The sequence below is a fragment of the Vipera berus genome, assembly GCF_964194415.1.
Source record: "Vipera berus genome assembly, chromosome: 3".
Taxonomy (NCBI): Eukaryota; Metazoa; Chordata; class Lepidosauria; order Squamata; family Viperidae; genus Vipera; species Vipera berus.
In genome coordinates, this window is record NC_138204.1 from 101,808,688 (window position 1) to 101,823,882 (window position 15,195).

The 15,195-nt window shown below is 38.9% G+C and overlaps 1 protein-coding gene across 2 annotated transcripts in view; it reads left to right on the forward strand.

Moving 5' to 3' along the window:
• Positions 1-15,195, forward strand: part of BRINP3 (BMP/retinoic acid inducible neural specific 3) — a gene marked incomplete at both ends in the record, with an annotated part of 482,128 nt that overhangs the window by 390,249 nt on the left and 76,684 nt on the right. For both annotated transcript variants that reach the window (XM_081324366.1, XM_081324367.1), the window contains one exon: positions 6,615-6,837. In XM_081324366.1, coding sequence (XP_081180492.1) covers positions 6,615-6,837 — 223 coding nt within the window. The remainder of the gene's footprint in view (positions 1-6,614; positions 6,838-15,195) is intronic.

Below are 15,195 nucleotides of genomic sequence, written 5' to 3' on the forward strand. Positions count from 1 at the left end.
AGCAGATAAAAAAAGAGTCGAACCTAAACCATTCACTGTAGGAGAAATGGTATATGTGTCTACAAAATATCTAAAATCCCTACAACCATCTAAAAAACCTGGTCTAAAATATATAGGAACTTTTCCAATTAAAAGAATCACAAAGCCAGTAACAGTAGAATTAGAATTACCAAAGAACCTTAGACAAATACACCTAATTTTTCACTGCAGTCTTCTGAAATGAGAACAGCAGTTGCCCTTATGCCAAAAATCCCCACCACCAGCTCCAATCATGGTTGAAGGAGAACAACACTTTGAAATAAAAGAAATCCTAGATTCTAGAAAATACCATGGGGCAACCCAATACCTAGTAGCGTGGAAACACCTTCCCTCCTCCCAGAATGAGTGGGTCCTCAAACATCACATTAGCACACCCAGACTGTTAAAAAAGTTTCATACAGAATATCCCAACAAACCCAACTAACCTCTATACCTGTTTTGTTTCTCTACAGGTGGATCTTTCCTATTTTTAAGGGGGCAGGATGTCAGAACCCATTCTTATTTCATTTCTATCTATCTCCTCTGACCCAAAATCAAGTCTCATTTTTCCCTGGGTTCTGCCATACTCCCAAGGGGGGAGGGGGTATGTGCCCACGGGTTTCTTGCCTCTGCTTCCTTTATCTACTACAATGTAACATTTTGCATTTGTTTATTGCCTCTGCTTTTTCTATCCACTACAAAGCAACATTTTGCTTTCCTGCGTTATATCTCTCTCTGAACTTTCTCTCCCTAAACTGTCAGCTAGAACAAGGGAGGGAATAAGGAATGTAACCTCCGTGCCCAGTTTATTTCTATGCTCTGAGAGGAAGGTGTGAAGAGCCTCCTGACCATCGCTGTGTGAACCAGAAAAGGGCCAATGTTATCTCCCCTTTTCCCATGATGGACCTAACACCTGGCAATTGGCTGTCCCATGCTGGACAAACTATGGCATGGGGTCCTGCTTGGGGATGCTTTAGCCTATCACTCTGCACAGGAAATCTCAGATCGTGTCATTATGCCTGCTATCAACTACTCTTAATAAAAGTTCCTGTTGGAAGAAATTGTTTCCAAGAGTTCTGCTTTCTTAAGATGTGGAATTGAAGTGGGTCCTGACACAACCATTTTCTGAAATGGTATAGGCTTTCCTGCTTGAGCAGGGAGTTGAACTAGAATACCTCCAAGGTCCCTTCCATCTTTGTTATTCTTTTAGAACTGTTTGCTATTATTTTGGCTTTTTGTTCTTCATAAACATATTCATGCAGTAAAAAAATACTTTGTGAAAAAATGACCTGCATTATTTCTTTTTCAAGTGTACAGGTCCATTTGAAAATCTCAAAGTCTTTTTCCGCATCAAGAAAGTTCAGTCATTTTATTGTTGTTTTAATACACCTTATTGATTATATTCAATATGTGTCAAATGTTTTCTCTTATATCTCTTCAAAATGAATGCAGTTTGATCAGAATATATCATTTGGATTAAAAAAAAAAACAATTATTCCCTGTGCAAGTATTGCCATGAAAAACTGATCTACAGTCATTAAAGAAATAGACCTATATGACTCTAGGCATGTTGCATCTTTTCCTTCTTTATAGAGAAAATCAAAAAGATAAAGGCTTCTTTCCATGACAAAGTGAATTTTTTGAATGCTGGAATCTCCTTCAGTAGTCAAAGTAAAAGTTTAACCAGAATTTCTTAGAAAGTCTTATAGTGTATTGCAGAATTTTTAAGTTTTACTTCCAATAAATCTAGTTACTTCCCCGTTGCTTTAATATTTAATCTTTTGTTCTAAATACAAAATTCAATTAAAATGTATGTCTTTAATCTTACTATTTGGAACCATTTAGCTATCGTCTCTCTGATCTACTACGTTGGATGTCAAAGAACTGGCCAGGTTTCACATATGTTAAACAGGAAAAATAAAGGAATGTCTGTGAATCTCATCCTTAATATTCTTATTAATACCTCTACAGATGTATCTACGTTTACAAAATATTATCTTCAAAACTGAGACCCATTTTGGTACAGTGGTTCAGGTTAGTTCTAGTCCTGTCTTAGGGACAAAACCAGCAGGGACTTATTCATGCAGTCAACAGGAATCCATATTGATTTGAAGCCACTCCCACCCCCCACCCCCCCAAAAGATAAAACAACCTCCACACACACACACACTTATAGATCTAGTCAAGATTCCTCGTAACAGGATAGTTTATAAATGCATCCATTTGAAAAAAAACTTTTGCAACCTTTATCCTCAACATACAAAAATATACAGATGACCCCACTCACTTTCCCACCAGTATCTATGCAGACAGATTGTGTGAATATGGTTTAAGAGAGAGAGAAACAGAAACTGTTTATGGCATGTGTGACTATGATTTGTGTGTAGGTATTTATACTCAAATATACCACTGGATAATATATACCACTGGTTGTTGAGAGTGTGGTGGCACATCAGCTCCCTCTGGTCCTGGATGAAGCGGATTATCTAGACCCATACCAATCGGGTTTCAGGCCCGGGTACAGCACGGAGACGGCATTGGTCGCGCTGGTGAATGATCTCTGGAGGGCTCGGGACAGGGGGCATTCGTCTGTTCTGGTCCTGTTAGACCTCTCAGCGGCTTTCGATACCATCGACCATGGTATCTTGCTGCGGCGTCTCAGGGGATTGGGAGTGGGAGGCACGGTTTTACAGTGGTTCTCCTCCTATCTCCAGGGACGTTCGCAGTCGGTGTTGGCAGGAGGGCAGAGGTCGACCGCGAGGTCTCTCATTTGTGGAGTTCCTCAGGGGTCGGTCTTCTCGCCTCTCCTGTTCAACATCTATATGAAACCGCTGGGTGAGATCATTCGTGGTTTTGGAGTTGGGTATCATCAGTATGCTGATGATACCCAGCTTTTCCTTTCGACCCCAAACCACCCCAGTGATGCCCTCAACGTGATGTCCCGTTGCCTGGAGGCGGTTCGGGTCTGGATGGGGAGGAACAGACTTCAACTCAACCCCGACAAGACCGAGTGGCTTTGCATACCTTCATCCCGGGTTTATTCGGACATTCCACCTCTTACTATGGGGGGTGAATTATTACCCCCCGTAGATAGGGCTCGCAACTTGGGAGTCCTCCTAGATTCACGGCTCACCCTGGAAGACCATATAGGAGCTGTGACTAGGGGGGCTTTCGCCCAGGTTCGCCTGGTGTGCCAGTTGCGGCCCTATCTAAGCCGGGATGATTTATGCACGGTCACTCATGCGCTCGTAACCTCTCGACTTGACTACTGCAACGCTCTCTACATGGGGCTGCCCTTGAGGACCACCCGGAAGCTCCAACTGGTACAGAATGCAGCCGCGAGAGTTGTGTTGGGAGTCTCCCGATACTCCCACGTTACACCTCTGCTCCGTGAGCTGCATTGGTTACCGGTTGCCTTCCGGGTGAGATTCAAGGTATTAGTAATGGTATTCAAAGCCCTCCATGGCAGGGGGCCGGAGTACCTGAGGGAACACCTGCTGCCGGCATCGACTTCCCTCCGCCCTGTGCGTTCCCACAGAGAGGGCCTCCTCAGGGTGCCACTGGTCAGAGAATGTCGACTGGTGGCCCCCAGGGGGAGATCCTTCTCTGTGGGTGCCCCGGAACTATGGAATCAGCTCCCGGTTGAGCTCCGGACGGCGCCCGACCTTCGCTCCTTTCGCCGCGAGCTAAAAACATACTTTTTTGAACAAGCTGGCCTGGCCTGATGGGGGGATCGGGGGCTATTTATTAGGTTTTAAATATCTATTTTAGTATGTGGGCATTTATTTAATTTAGTTTTAACTTTTGTAATTTGTATTTTTATTCTTGCCCTGTTCACCGCCCTGAGTCCTGCGGGAGAAGGGCGGTATAGAAATATTATTAAAATAAAAAATAAAAATAAAAATAATGGCCAAATCAGTAACATCCAGGAAAAATGCTGAATATACACTAACTATTTTGGTGGCAATAATATTCTTTTTTTTAGGTATGCCCTTATAAATTAAGTTAAACTTTTCCCTTCAGCTTTGCACTTAAAATATGTTGTCTATATACCATTCTCCTCTAACAACATGCTGGAAGAGATCGCAGAGAGAAGTCAATGACAAAATGGCATTAATGAAAAACAATAGGGATTTAGATGGTATTTGCTTAAGAACTTGAAGAGCTACATAAGAAACATTTTCTTAATGGATTTCTGAGGGGGGGGGAAATGTAAATGGAAAACAGAGAAAGGAAAAAAAAATATTATGTAACTTGTCAAAGGTCATTAGTAACTGACTGGAGTCCTGAATGGGAACATATGTGCTACATTTTACTGCACTTTGTTGTATAAAGTTAAACATTTAGTGGAGTTTGTTGCCCTGAGAGACAGTGTGGGAAGAAAAATAAAAATTATAATGGAATTTTTTTTCTTTTCTCTCTCTCTGTGTTTATTCATCAATTCATGTACATTGTGTGTAATCAGCAAGAGGCTATAATATTTTTTTTATTTTTTATTTTAATTACATTTATATCCCGCCCTTCTCCGAAGACTCAGGGCGGCTTACAAGCTTAGCAGTAGCCTTCATTCTATGTATATGCCTGCTTATTAGGGCTTTCACACACCCTCCAAGCGGCATTATTACAAAGTCAGCTTAATTGCCCCCAACAATCTGGGTCCTAATAAGGCAGAAAAATGTCACTGGAGCATTCTAAGTGTTGTCAGAACTGACAAATAAGGGCCATATAACATGCTGCCTAGGCAGTCTTTTAAATGTTTATTTTTTGCTGGGGCAATGTAAAATATATTCTATAGAGAGCTGAATTTACTATCAATTGTTAAACCCAAGACAGCCTTTCCCATTTTACCTGCATTAAGTAAATTCTTCTAACTACAAAATATCTACTTCCAATATTTCTAGTGCAAATGGAAATTATATTGCTTAATTTATGGTTTATGTCTAGGGCAGCTCAGGTCTTGCTACATTATGTGCTTGAGTGATGGGCCAGTTATTTTTCATTTTTATTTCTCATAGAAACAGTTGCTAACAATTGCTTCCTCCTGCTTACTGCTCTCAGAAAATTCAGCACTGCACACAGTCTTTGCTCCCTAGAGTGACTCATTCTGGCATCTCTGCTGCATACAATCTTCTGCTGTTCAAATAATTTAAACACGGGTTTTTCTAAAGAGGATTGTAAACTTAAGAGTTCAAAAAGAAGCATGGAGCGAACCTCCTGCAAGCCTCAACCACTTCTGCTGTACTTGTATTGAGAGAAAGAGGAAGTATAAAAGCTCCTGCTCTCAGTCTGTAAATAACTTCCACTTTATCTGTCAAAACCCAGATGAGTATTTATAACTCTGGCAGTTAATTGAAAAATCAGAAGCATTACTTCAAATTGTTTGTGTTACCTTTGAAATTGTTAGATGGATTCATTAAAGGAGGAACTTCATGAAACTCTCTATTATTGAAAGAAAAATCTTTATCAGGGTCCAGTCCAAGCCGGGAATAAACAAAATGGAGACTGCTTTAGAAAGAATGTTGTACTTTATTGATGAGCAGAGTCAGACAGAAGACTGGCTCTAGGAAAGATGACCACATGTAGCTGGGAGTGGTGGGTTTTTAAACTTTCTTGGGCTTTTGTGTTTGAGGTTGTTTCCTGTTCCTGTGGCTTGAACTTTGACCTGAGCTTTTGGGCATGTCCTTTTGGTATTCTGATGGTGGTGGGTTAATCCTATTATGTCATGTTTTTAGAGTTTGGGTGGGAGAGGTAGATTTTAGAGGTCTTTGTCTTTCTGATCTCATCAGCTCCAAGCTTCCTGACTCTAGTCTTCCTGAATGAATCACCAAATATACATTTCTACAGAGCTGGTCTCTGCCTGGGGCTAATAAGAAAACTGGGCCTGCTTTTCTGCCTTTAAGATCCTTTGGAGAAATATAATATTCTGCCTTTTTAATATTCCCCAAAATATTTATTTCTCTGGGAGGAGGGCTGACTTTCCACACTTTCATCTGAAGAAACATTGCCATCCCTGCTTTAACTGAAAAATAAACAAAAACAAAACAAAAATAAAAAAAACTTCCTCTCTTATTCAAAAGTTATAACATTATTCCAAGAATCCATGTGCATTTTGTTAGATTACAGTAAATTTAACAGTCCTTGAACAATAAGAATGCATGTTGTATGGACCTAATACCATTCCCAACATCACCCATGTCTTTCTTAACTGCTGTGATGCATCAGAATTAAGTCTTGGAAATTTTTTACTCTGAAGAAAAGCTTCCTGGTTTTACTGAATATATGTTATCAAATGTAAATATACATGGGATTACAATAACTTGAGAGATTCTGTCAATGAGCTAATTTTCAATATATCAGATGTGCAACAGTGAAAATTTGACTCTTGTACGTCTGGAAGATTCATGCCATATTAAAACTTAATACAGACAAAATTAACAGTATCATATTTTCTCATGCATCTTCTGCCATCCATGATAGAGATGAATGAAAGGGATAAAAATGTGCATAATTTGGAGGTATTTATTTTTATTTTTTTGCTGTGCAAATGATCATGGAAGTATAACATTAAAAAAATACTAAATTTTGCCATTTTGCAGATGAATTCAAGTTCTTTATGAAAAGGCTGCCTGTGAACTATTTCCTCAACACATCTGCCATTATGCACTTGTGGACAATGGATTCAAACTTCCAGCATCGCTATGAGCAACTGGAATCCAGCATGAAACAACTATTCCTTAAGGCACAGAAAATTGTTCATAAGCTCTTTAGCCTCAGTAAGAGGTGTCATAAACAGCCATTTATCAGCTTGCCAAGGCAAAGGTAAGAAAACAAAGTGTGTGTGTGTGTGGGGGGAATACAATTAACCTTACTAGGGTATATTGTGGGGTTTGATATATATTGGGGTAACATTTCCAAAATAAAACTAATAATGGCATCACATAAAAGGGACAAAATTTAGAGGAAGTTTAAAAGGATTAGGAATTACTGTGCAGGGATATTATTGTAACCCTGATCCAAGTCTTCAGTCAAGTATCAAAGTTATGGTGGCACATTTGATTATTATTCCTATACATTATGTGTTAGAATTATGTGTACACATACACACATGTGAACACACAGACTCACAAATACACCTATATACATTCAGTTCAAAGAAAGTATATAAATAGGCAAAGAAAAGGAATAAAAGACTAAAATGCATATGAGTAAACAAGAGGTTTACAGACATCATAGAGGTTAACATTTTCCAAGATATCATTAATTGATTGTGAATAACTGAATATTATATGGTTTGAAAAGCATGAACATTGTTATTAAACTATAAACAAAGCATGAATATCAAGAACCATGGTCAGCAGACTAAGAATTTGTCACAGAATAAAATTATGAACTACAGTAAATTCTATCCACATCTGTAAATTTCTTTTTTTTTATTAAAAAGTTTTACAATACATTTTATCTTTAACAAAAAAACCCTCCCAACCCCCTCCCCTCCCACCCTCTTCCCCCTCCCCAACCCCTCCCTCCCTTTCCCCCCCCACTTCCCAGAGCTGAATACAGGGTATAAAAATACAAACAATCATAATCTAACTTACGCAAACAATCCTAAACTATTTAAACTATTGCACTTTAACTCATATAGATAAACTCCAAACATATATATATATATCATATCAATAATTATTCAAATACAAAATAATACTTTTTAATCTAATACCCAATAAAAACAATCACAGATAAAACAATTTATATCAATTCTCTAAAACTATTCTTCTTTCCAACTAGGCTTTAAATTCATACTAAAACCAAGTTTATACAACCTTTCCTTCTCCTAATATATTATACAACTTAAAATACCATACCTTACTTTCCAAACTTAAATTTTTTTATATATAATCACATCATTCTTATATTTTCTATTACCTGTTTCATTATTACCCATAAAAATATTACAAGTTAACTTCAATAGGAGATAAAACAATTTATATCAATTTTTAAAACTGTTCTTCTTTCCATCTAGGCTTTAAATTTATACTAAAACCAAATTTATACAACCTTTCCTTCTCCTAATATATTATACAACTTAAAATACCATACATTACTTTCCAAACTTAATCCATTATTACCCATAAAAATCTTACAAGTTAACTTTCATCTATAATTTTTTCCCAAAATTGCAGCAAAGCATATCACAAAGTATATACCAACCACACAATATCCACCTTCTTATCACACCGTAACTATACGTACCAACCAAATAACAAATCATAACCTACAAAATATCAGTAAGCACTACTACAAATCTTCCCAATTAAATTTTCATAATCATCTTAAAACTAAAGCAACATAAAATATTACATAGTTATTTTATAAGGGTGAAAAGTATATCCCCAAGTATTTAGTCCTTCTAACAATTTTAATTCCCATAATCCTTATTACATTATTATCTCCTGCAGTTCTGCAACTAAATTTTCAGGCTTGGTTCATTCGTCCAGAAGCAGCACGCCTCTTCCAATTTCTGGCCTTCTCCAGTGGCACTGAAATTTGATCCACTCCTGTAGCTTTCACATCTGTCTGTATTAGCCCTTCATCATCTTGTAGATTCTCTCTGTAACGTTGAGACTCTCTCTCACCTTTTTTCTTTGTAGATTCCAAAAATGGTATGGGGGCTGCTTTTAAAATATTACTGTAGAAATCACGTGCCTGAATCACCATAGTAAAACAATGCCTCGTACCTTCATAGGTCACCACCATACCCACTGGTATCTGCCATCTAAACTTGATATTACGTCGTCTCAATTCTTGTGTCAAAAAAGCAAATTCCTTCCTTTTTCTTAAAATTCTTGAAGGGATCTCTTTTAAAATCAGAACTTTTTGCTCAGCAATTACAAAATCAATATTGTAGGAGGCCTGGATAACTTCATTTCTAATCATTCTCTTTGTAAAATAAACCATCACATCTCTGGGTAATTTCCTTTGTCTTGCAATCCAAGAATTAACATGAAAAAATTTATCTATATCTTCCATTATTTCATCTGCTGGTCGTCTCAGCACCCCCTCCAAAGCCTCAGAAACCATTTTCTTCAAGTTTTCCTTAGGATTTTCTTTTAAGCCTCTAATCCTTAAAGCAAACTCCATCTGATAATACTGTGTCAAGATCAAATCATAATCAATTTTCTCTACCACATTTTCAGTTTCTGTCATTTTTGCTTCCAGTCTAATATCATGTTGAGTAAGATCTTCCACTCTTTCATCCAAATTCTCAATGCATTTAACCATGCCTTGCATTGCAGATATAATGTCTGCTCTCATTTCTGTTAATTTTTCTGTAATCTTTTCATCCATAACCTTAGCTAGTTTTTCTGTTAACTTCTCTTCCAACATTTTATCCATTATCTCAGCAAATTGTTGCATTTGCTTTTCCATAGTCTCTTGCAACAAATTCTGCAAATCTTTTACTGTAAAAGCTGATGCAGATACGGGTGCAGGGGACAATAAAGTTTTCAACGAAGACTGCTGCACCAGAGCAGGAACTTTAGAAGATATAGCCGCCATTTTCACCCTCTATTGTTAACTACGCACTTCCACTTACAAGCTCAGCAAAGTCCATTGAGTTAAAGATCAAAACACCATCTTCACCAAAATCTCCTGCATCGCTCTGCCTGCGTCCTCATTCTCAAAAGTTCTTCCTTGCTAGCAGGGATGGTTGCAAACGCCCTGTTCTGCTCCAAAAAACCCAGAGCAGAGGCGCCTCGCAGTCCGGAGCATGCCCAGGCTTCGGGGGGGCTCAATCCTTCAGCCGCCAAAACTTTAAGTTCTGGTGACCCCGGAGAGCTCTACCCCTACCTGGGCACTCTCCCCCTCCTCTTCTCCCAAGGAGGGGGCTTCCGAGCCGCCGAAACAGCTGATCGGCGCTGTTTTCGGCGGCTCTACGGAGCAGCGAGGCTGACAGCCAAAGAATGGCTGCCTCTGGCGACACCTTGCCATCCGGAAGTCCCACATCTGTAAATTTCTGATCTGATATAGAAATATTTTAAAATTAAAATGTAGATCTTACTCATAGAGAAATGCTAACTTTAAGTGTGCTATTAAATTATAATCTAGAAATGGTTTCAAATTTGAATTAAATTTTGTGTAATTAAGTTATTTTGAATGCCATAATGTACACCCCAACTCAATTAGCCATTCTTTTATAGAGGGGACTAAAGATTCCTTCTAATAAACAGTATACAGCATCCCTACACCAGTTTTAACATATACAAAGCCAATTTAATATGTTTTAAGGGAACATATGGTTTAGCAAATTTTAATAAAAACATTACAGGTTGAAATGGGAACTGAACTGTTAGGATTTGTTACATTTTGGTATGAATCATTTTCCAAAACTGTTGAACTTTGCTACGCTGCTCATTACATTTCAGACACTTTTTAAAAGAATGAATTATCCATTTTAGCAATCAGGCCTAGAATAACATACCTCCTACCACCTACCCCTTCCATGTATGTGTGTGTGTGTATGTGTATCTTTGTATATGTGTGTTCCCCCTTGTTTCTGCAACTATTTTAATTCTATCCTACTGATTTGAAGACACTAAAACAAGTCAGGTGAACTGAATCATTGTGAACTAACAGCCTTAAAAGAAGTAGCTAGGCCATAAGATAATCCACTGTGCAATCGTATTAAGCAGTTGGCATAATAATAAAAGATAAAGTTTGGAGCTGCCAAATCTCCACGCTCTTTCAAATCTGTCAAATCTGAATTTAATCCTTGGGGTTTTGTTGGATCACATGTGGTTCCTTACTTGTCTAATGCCAATCACTTAAAAACCTATTATGAATATGTATTGGAATCATTTTGAAAAGGAAGTAAAGTCTTGGTAAAATATTTTTTATAGCTGCAGTTCTTCCCAACCACAACAAATTTTCAGCAATAATTATTTCTAAATAAATCCTTATTATTTTTTGACAGGTGGATTTCTAACTATTTCACTCTTTTCTGTTCTTTTTGTTAAGCCCTGTTATGAGATGTCGGTATTGCTTTGCTTTCTCTGTTAAATTCCATGTCAGCTTGTTTACATGAAGCAAGCCTACTTATATTGCTATATATACAGTATTCCATATATTCCATTAATACTATCCACTTCTAGTTGGGTAAATGAGTACAGGAACAGCATAGTTTTTAATTTGTAACTTTGATTTGTTAATTTAACCCCTGAGATATTATTTCCTTGACATGTTTTCAGCATGAATGGCTCTAGTGCCAATAGAAATAAGATGAGATGGGCCAACCTTTATCTTGCCTCCTTCTGTATGATGCACTGGTGTTATAGAGATCTGCTTACTATTCACTTGGCATTTTGTTAGTTATAAATATTCTATATTCATGTGGGGAAAAAAGGGGCGACAACTCATCTTTTTCCAAACTTCAAGAATAAAAGTCCATTCTCACTATCAGAGGCTTTTTCTGCATCAAGAAAGATCATAATCACATTAATTATTGTTGTTGTTGTTATTAATCTTTTTGGTAGCATCCAGGTGTGTCTAATGTTGTTTCTTGTGTAACTCTTTTAAACAAATCACATCTGATCAGGATGTACCATTTCATTTAAAAAGCCATTTATTTCCTTTTCGAGTATTGCCATGAAAAACATAATAACTAAATTTGTGAAGACTGAATAAAACAAAGCTGTATAATTTTTTGATTGGCCTTCCTGGGCCAAACAATATCAGCCAGGCCATAAGATGAAGCATGACCCATAGGACTGCTATTTTAAGGCACCCTATCTGTTTGGGGAAAACTCTCCTACTTGGTTTTTCCCAATAGATTTCATTCAACAGATTAAGGGTTGTGTTCCTGTCTCTCTTCTTTATCATGGCATTATTCTGGAATTATTTCCAATCCATTTCCTGACAGTTCCCATAGAACATGTCTGTATTTCTGTATTTCTTCTGAGTGATGAAAGAACAAGATTGTGTGTCTCTGTGTTTCTACTATTCTCTAATGTTGTGATTGTGTGTGTGTGTGTGTGTGTGTGTGTGTGTGTGTGAAAGAGAAAGAGTAAGAGAAAGAAGCAAAAGGACAAAATGGTCACTGTATCCCAAATCATGGGGTGTGTGTGTTAGGGTGGTAATAGATCTTTAGTAGTTTCCTCAATGACATAAATGAGCTGCTTTCCTAAATAAATTGCCAGCAGTCAGCAGAATTAGCCTTCAATACTACATTGTAACTGCTGCACCATCACGACTCTAAACATAGCCATTTCTGAGTCCCACTATATTCCATTCTTAGAAAGTTAACTACTCACAGACAAATAGATAGACACATTGTTGATACATAATGCCCTTTCAAAATTCTTTTTGATTGGAATTAATATTAAAAAACAGGAAGGCAACCATCACTCTCACACTGCTTTTCTGATTCCAAAGCACAAAGCACTGTATACAGGATACCAGTTTGTTTCTTTCCATCTGCCAAATCCAAGGTAGGTGATTTCAGTGGGACAAATGATGATATATTTCACAGGCATCAATTCTAGGTCTACCATATTTGCAAATGGTTAGGCAGCCAAGGAAAGGAGGGAAGCAAAAGGCAAGGGAGAAAAAGAAAGATATGCCCAATTGAATGCAGAATTCCAGAGAATAGCTAGAAGAGATAAGAATGCCTTCTTAAATGAACAGTGCAAAGAAATAGAAGAAAACAATAGAATAGGGAGGACCAGAGATCTTTTCAAGAAAATTGGAGAGATGAAGGGAACGTTCAATGCAAAAATGGGCATGATAAAGGACCAAAATGGCAGGGACCTAACAGAGGCAGAAGAGATTAAGAAGAGATGGCAAAATTACACAGAAGAACTATACAAGAATGAGCTTAACGTCCCTGATAATCACAATGAGGTGGTCACTGACCTCGAGCCAGACATCCTAGAATGTGAAGTGAAGTGGGCCTTAGAAAAGCTGAGCAACAACAAAGCTAGTGGAGGTGACAGTATTCCAGCTGAGCTATTCAAAATCTTAAAAGACGATGCAGTAAAAGTGCTACACTCAATTTGCCAGCAAATTTGGAAAACTCAACAGTGGCCACAGGATTGGAAAAGATCAGTTTACATTCCAATTCCAAAGAAAGGCAGTGCCAAAGAATGATCAAACTATCGCACCATTGCACTCATTTCTCATGCTAGTAAAGTTATGCTTAAAATCCTACAAGCTAGACTCCAGCAGTATGTGGATTGAGAACTACCAGAAGTACAGGCAGGATTTCAAAGAGGCAGAGGAACTAGAGATCAAATTGCCAACATACGCTGGATCATGGAGAAAGCTAGAGAGTTCCAGAAAAACATCTACTTCTGCTTCATTGACTATGCTAAAGCCTTTGATTGTGTGGATCATAACAAACTGTGGCAAGTTCTTAAAGAGATGGGAGTACCAGAACATCTTATTTGTCTCTTGAGAAACCTATATGCGGGCCAAGAAGCAACAGTGAGAACTGGACACGGAACCACTGATTGGTTCAAAATTGGGAAAGGAGTCCGGCAAGGCTGTATACTGTCGCCTTGCCTATTTAACTTATATGCAGAGCACATCATGAGAAAGGCAGGGCTAGATGAATCAAAAGTTGGAATTAAGATTGCTGGAAGAAATATCAACAACCTAAGATATGCAGATGATACCACTCTAATGGCAGAAAGTGAAGAGGAACTGAAGAGTCTCTTGTTGCAGGTGAAGAAGGAGAGTGCAAAAGTTGGGTTGAAACTAAACATTAAGAAAACCAAGATCATGGCATCCGGCCCTCTCAATTCCTGGCAAATAGATGGGGAAGAAATGGAAGTAGTGACAGATTTTATTTTCCTGGGCTCCAAGATCACTGCAGATGGGGACTGTAGTCAAGAAATTAAAAGACACTTGCTCCTCGGGAGGAAAGCCATGGCAAATCTAGACAGCACACTAAAAAGCAGAGACATCACCCTGTCAACAAAAGTGCGTATAGTCAAGGCTATGGTCTTCCCAGTTGCAATGTATGGCAGTGAAATTTGGACCATAAGAAAGGCTGAGCGCCAAAGAATTGAGGCCTTTGAACTCTGGTGCTGGAGAAGACTCCTGCGAGTCCCTTGGACTGCAAGGCGATCAAACCGGTCAGTCCTAGACGAGATCAACCCTGACTGCTCTTTAGAAGGCCAGATCCTGAAGCTAAAACTCAAATACTTTGGCCACCTAATGAGGAGGAAGGACTCACTGGAGAAGAGCCTAATGCTGGGAAAGATTGAGGGCAATAGAAGAAGGGGACGACAGAGAATGAGGTGGCTAGATGGAGTCACTGAAGCAGTAGGCGTGAGCTTAAATGGACTCCAGAAGATGGCAGAGGACAGGAAAGCCTGGAGGAACATTGTCCATAGGGTCGCGATGGGTCGGACACGACTTCGCAACTAACAACAACAACAAGGCAGCCAATCTAATGAAGACTGATAGCAACCACAAGCAAACTCCTGCCAATTGCAATTCCACTATGTTCTCCCATTTAATTACAACAACTAATTAATTAGTTAAAGAAGCTATATTTGTTCCTTTAATCCCATGCTAGATCAAACCTAGAATCAGTATGTGACCTTAAGAAATATCCAGTCAGCTTGAAGAAGGGGAAAAAAATCAAACATCCATTCAGTTTATGGCCAGTATATGCTTATACCTCTAGTACAGGGCTTTTCAACCAGTGGTATGGTTACCACCTGTACATTGGCACCTGGCAGGTGGTACGTGACCATCCTAGAAAAGTGGTAGCGGGGGAGGGGAATGAGCTGAACCCAGGGCAGCACCGCACAAGCCTGAGCGAGAGATGGCTGGAGCTGCAGGGCTGTCAGAGCTCAGTGGAAGCACCAGGATCAGCGCTTCTTTGGGGCTGTCAGGGCTCAGTGGAAACACCAGGATCAGCACCAGGCTCCAGCTGGAGCTCAGTGCTGATCCTGGTGCTTCTGCTGAACCCAGAAGAAGTGCTGATCAGCTGGAATGTTGCAGCATCTCCAGGGTCTTGTGATTTACATTCAGATGCTTGGCAACTGATTCATATAAGAGCCTTGGTGGAGCAGTGGGCTAATGCCTCCTTAAGTAACACCAGCTGCCTGCAATTAGTGCAGGTTCGCATCCCACCAGGCTCAAGGTTGACTCAGCCTTCCATCCTTCCGAGGT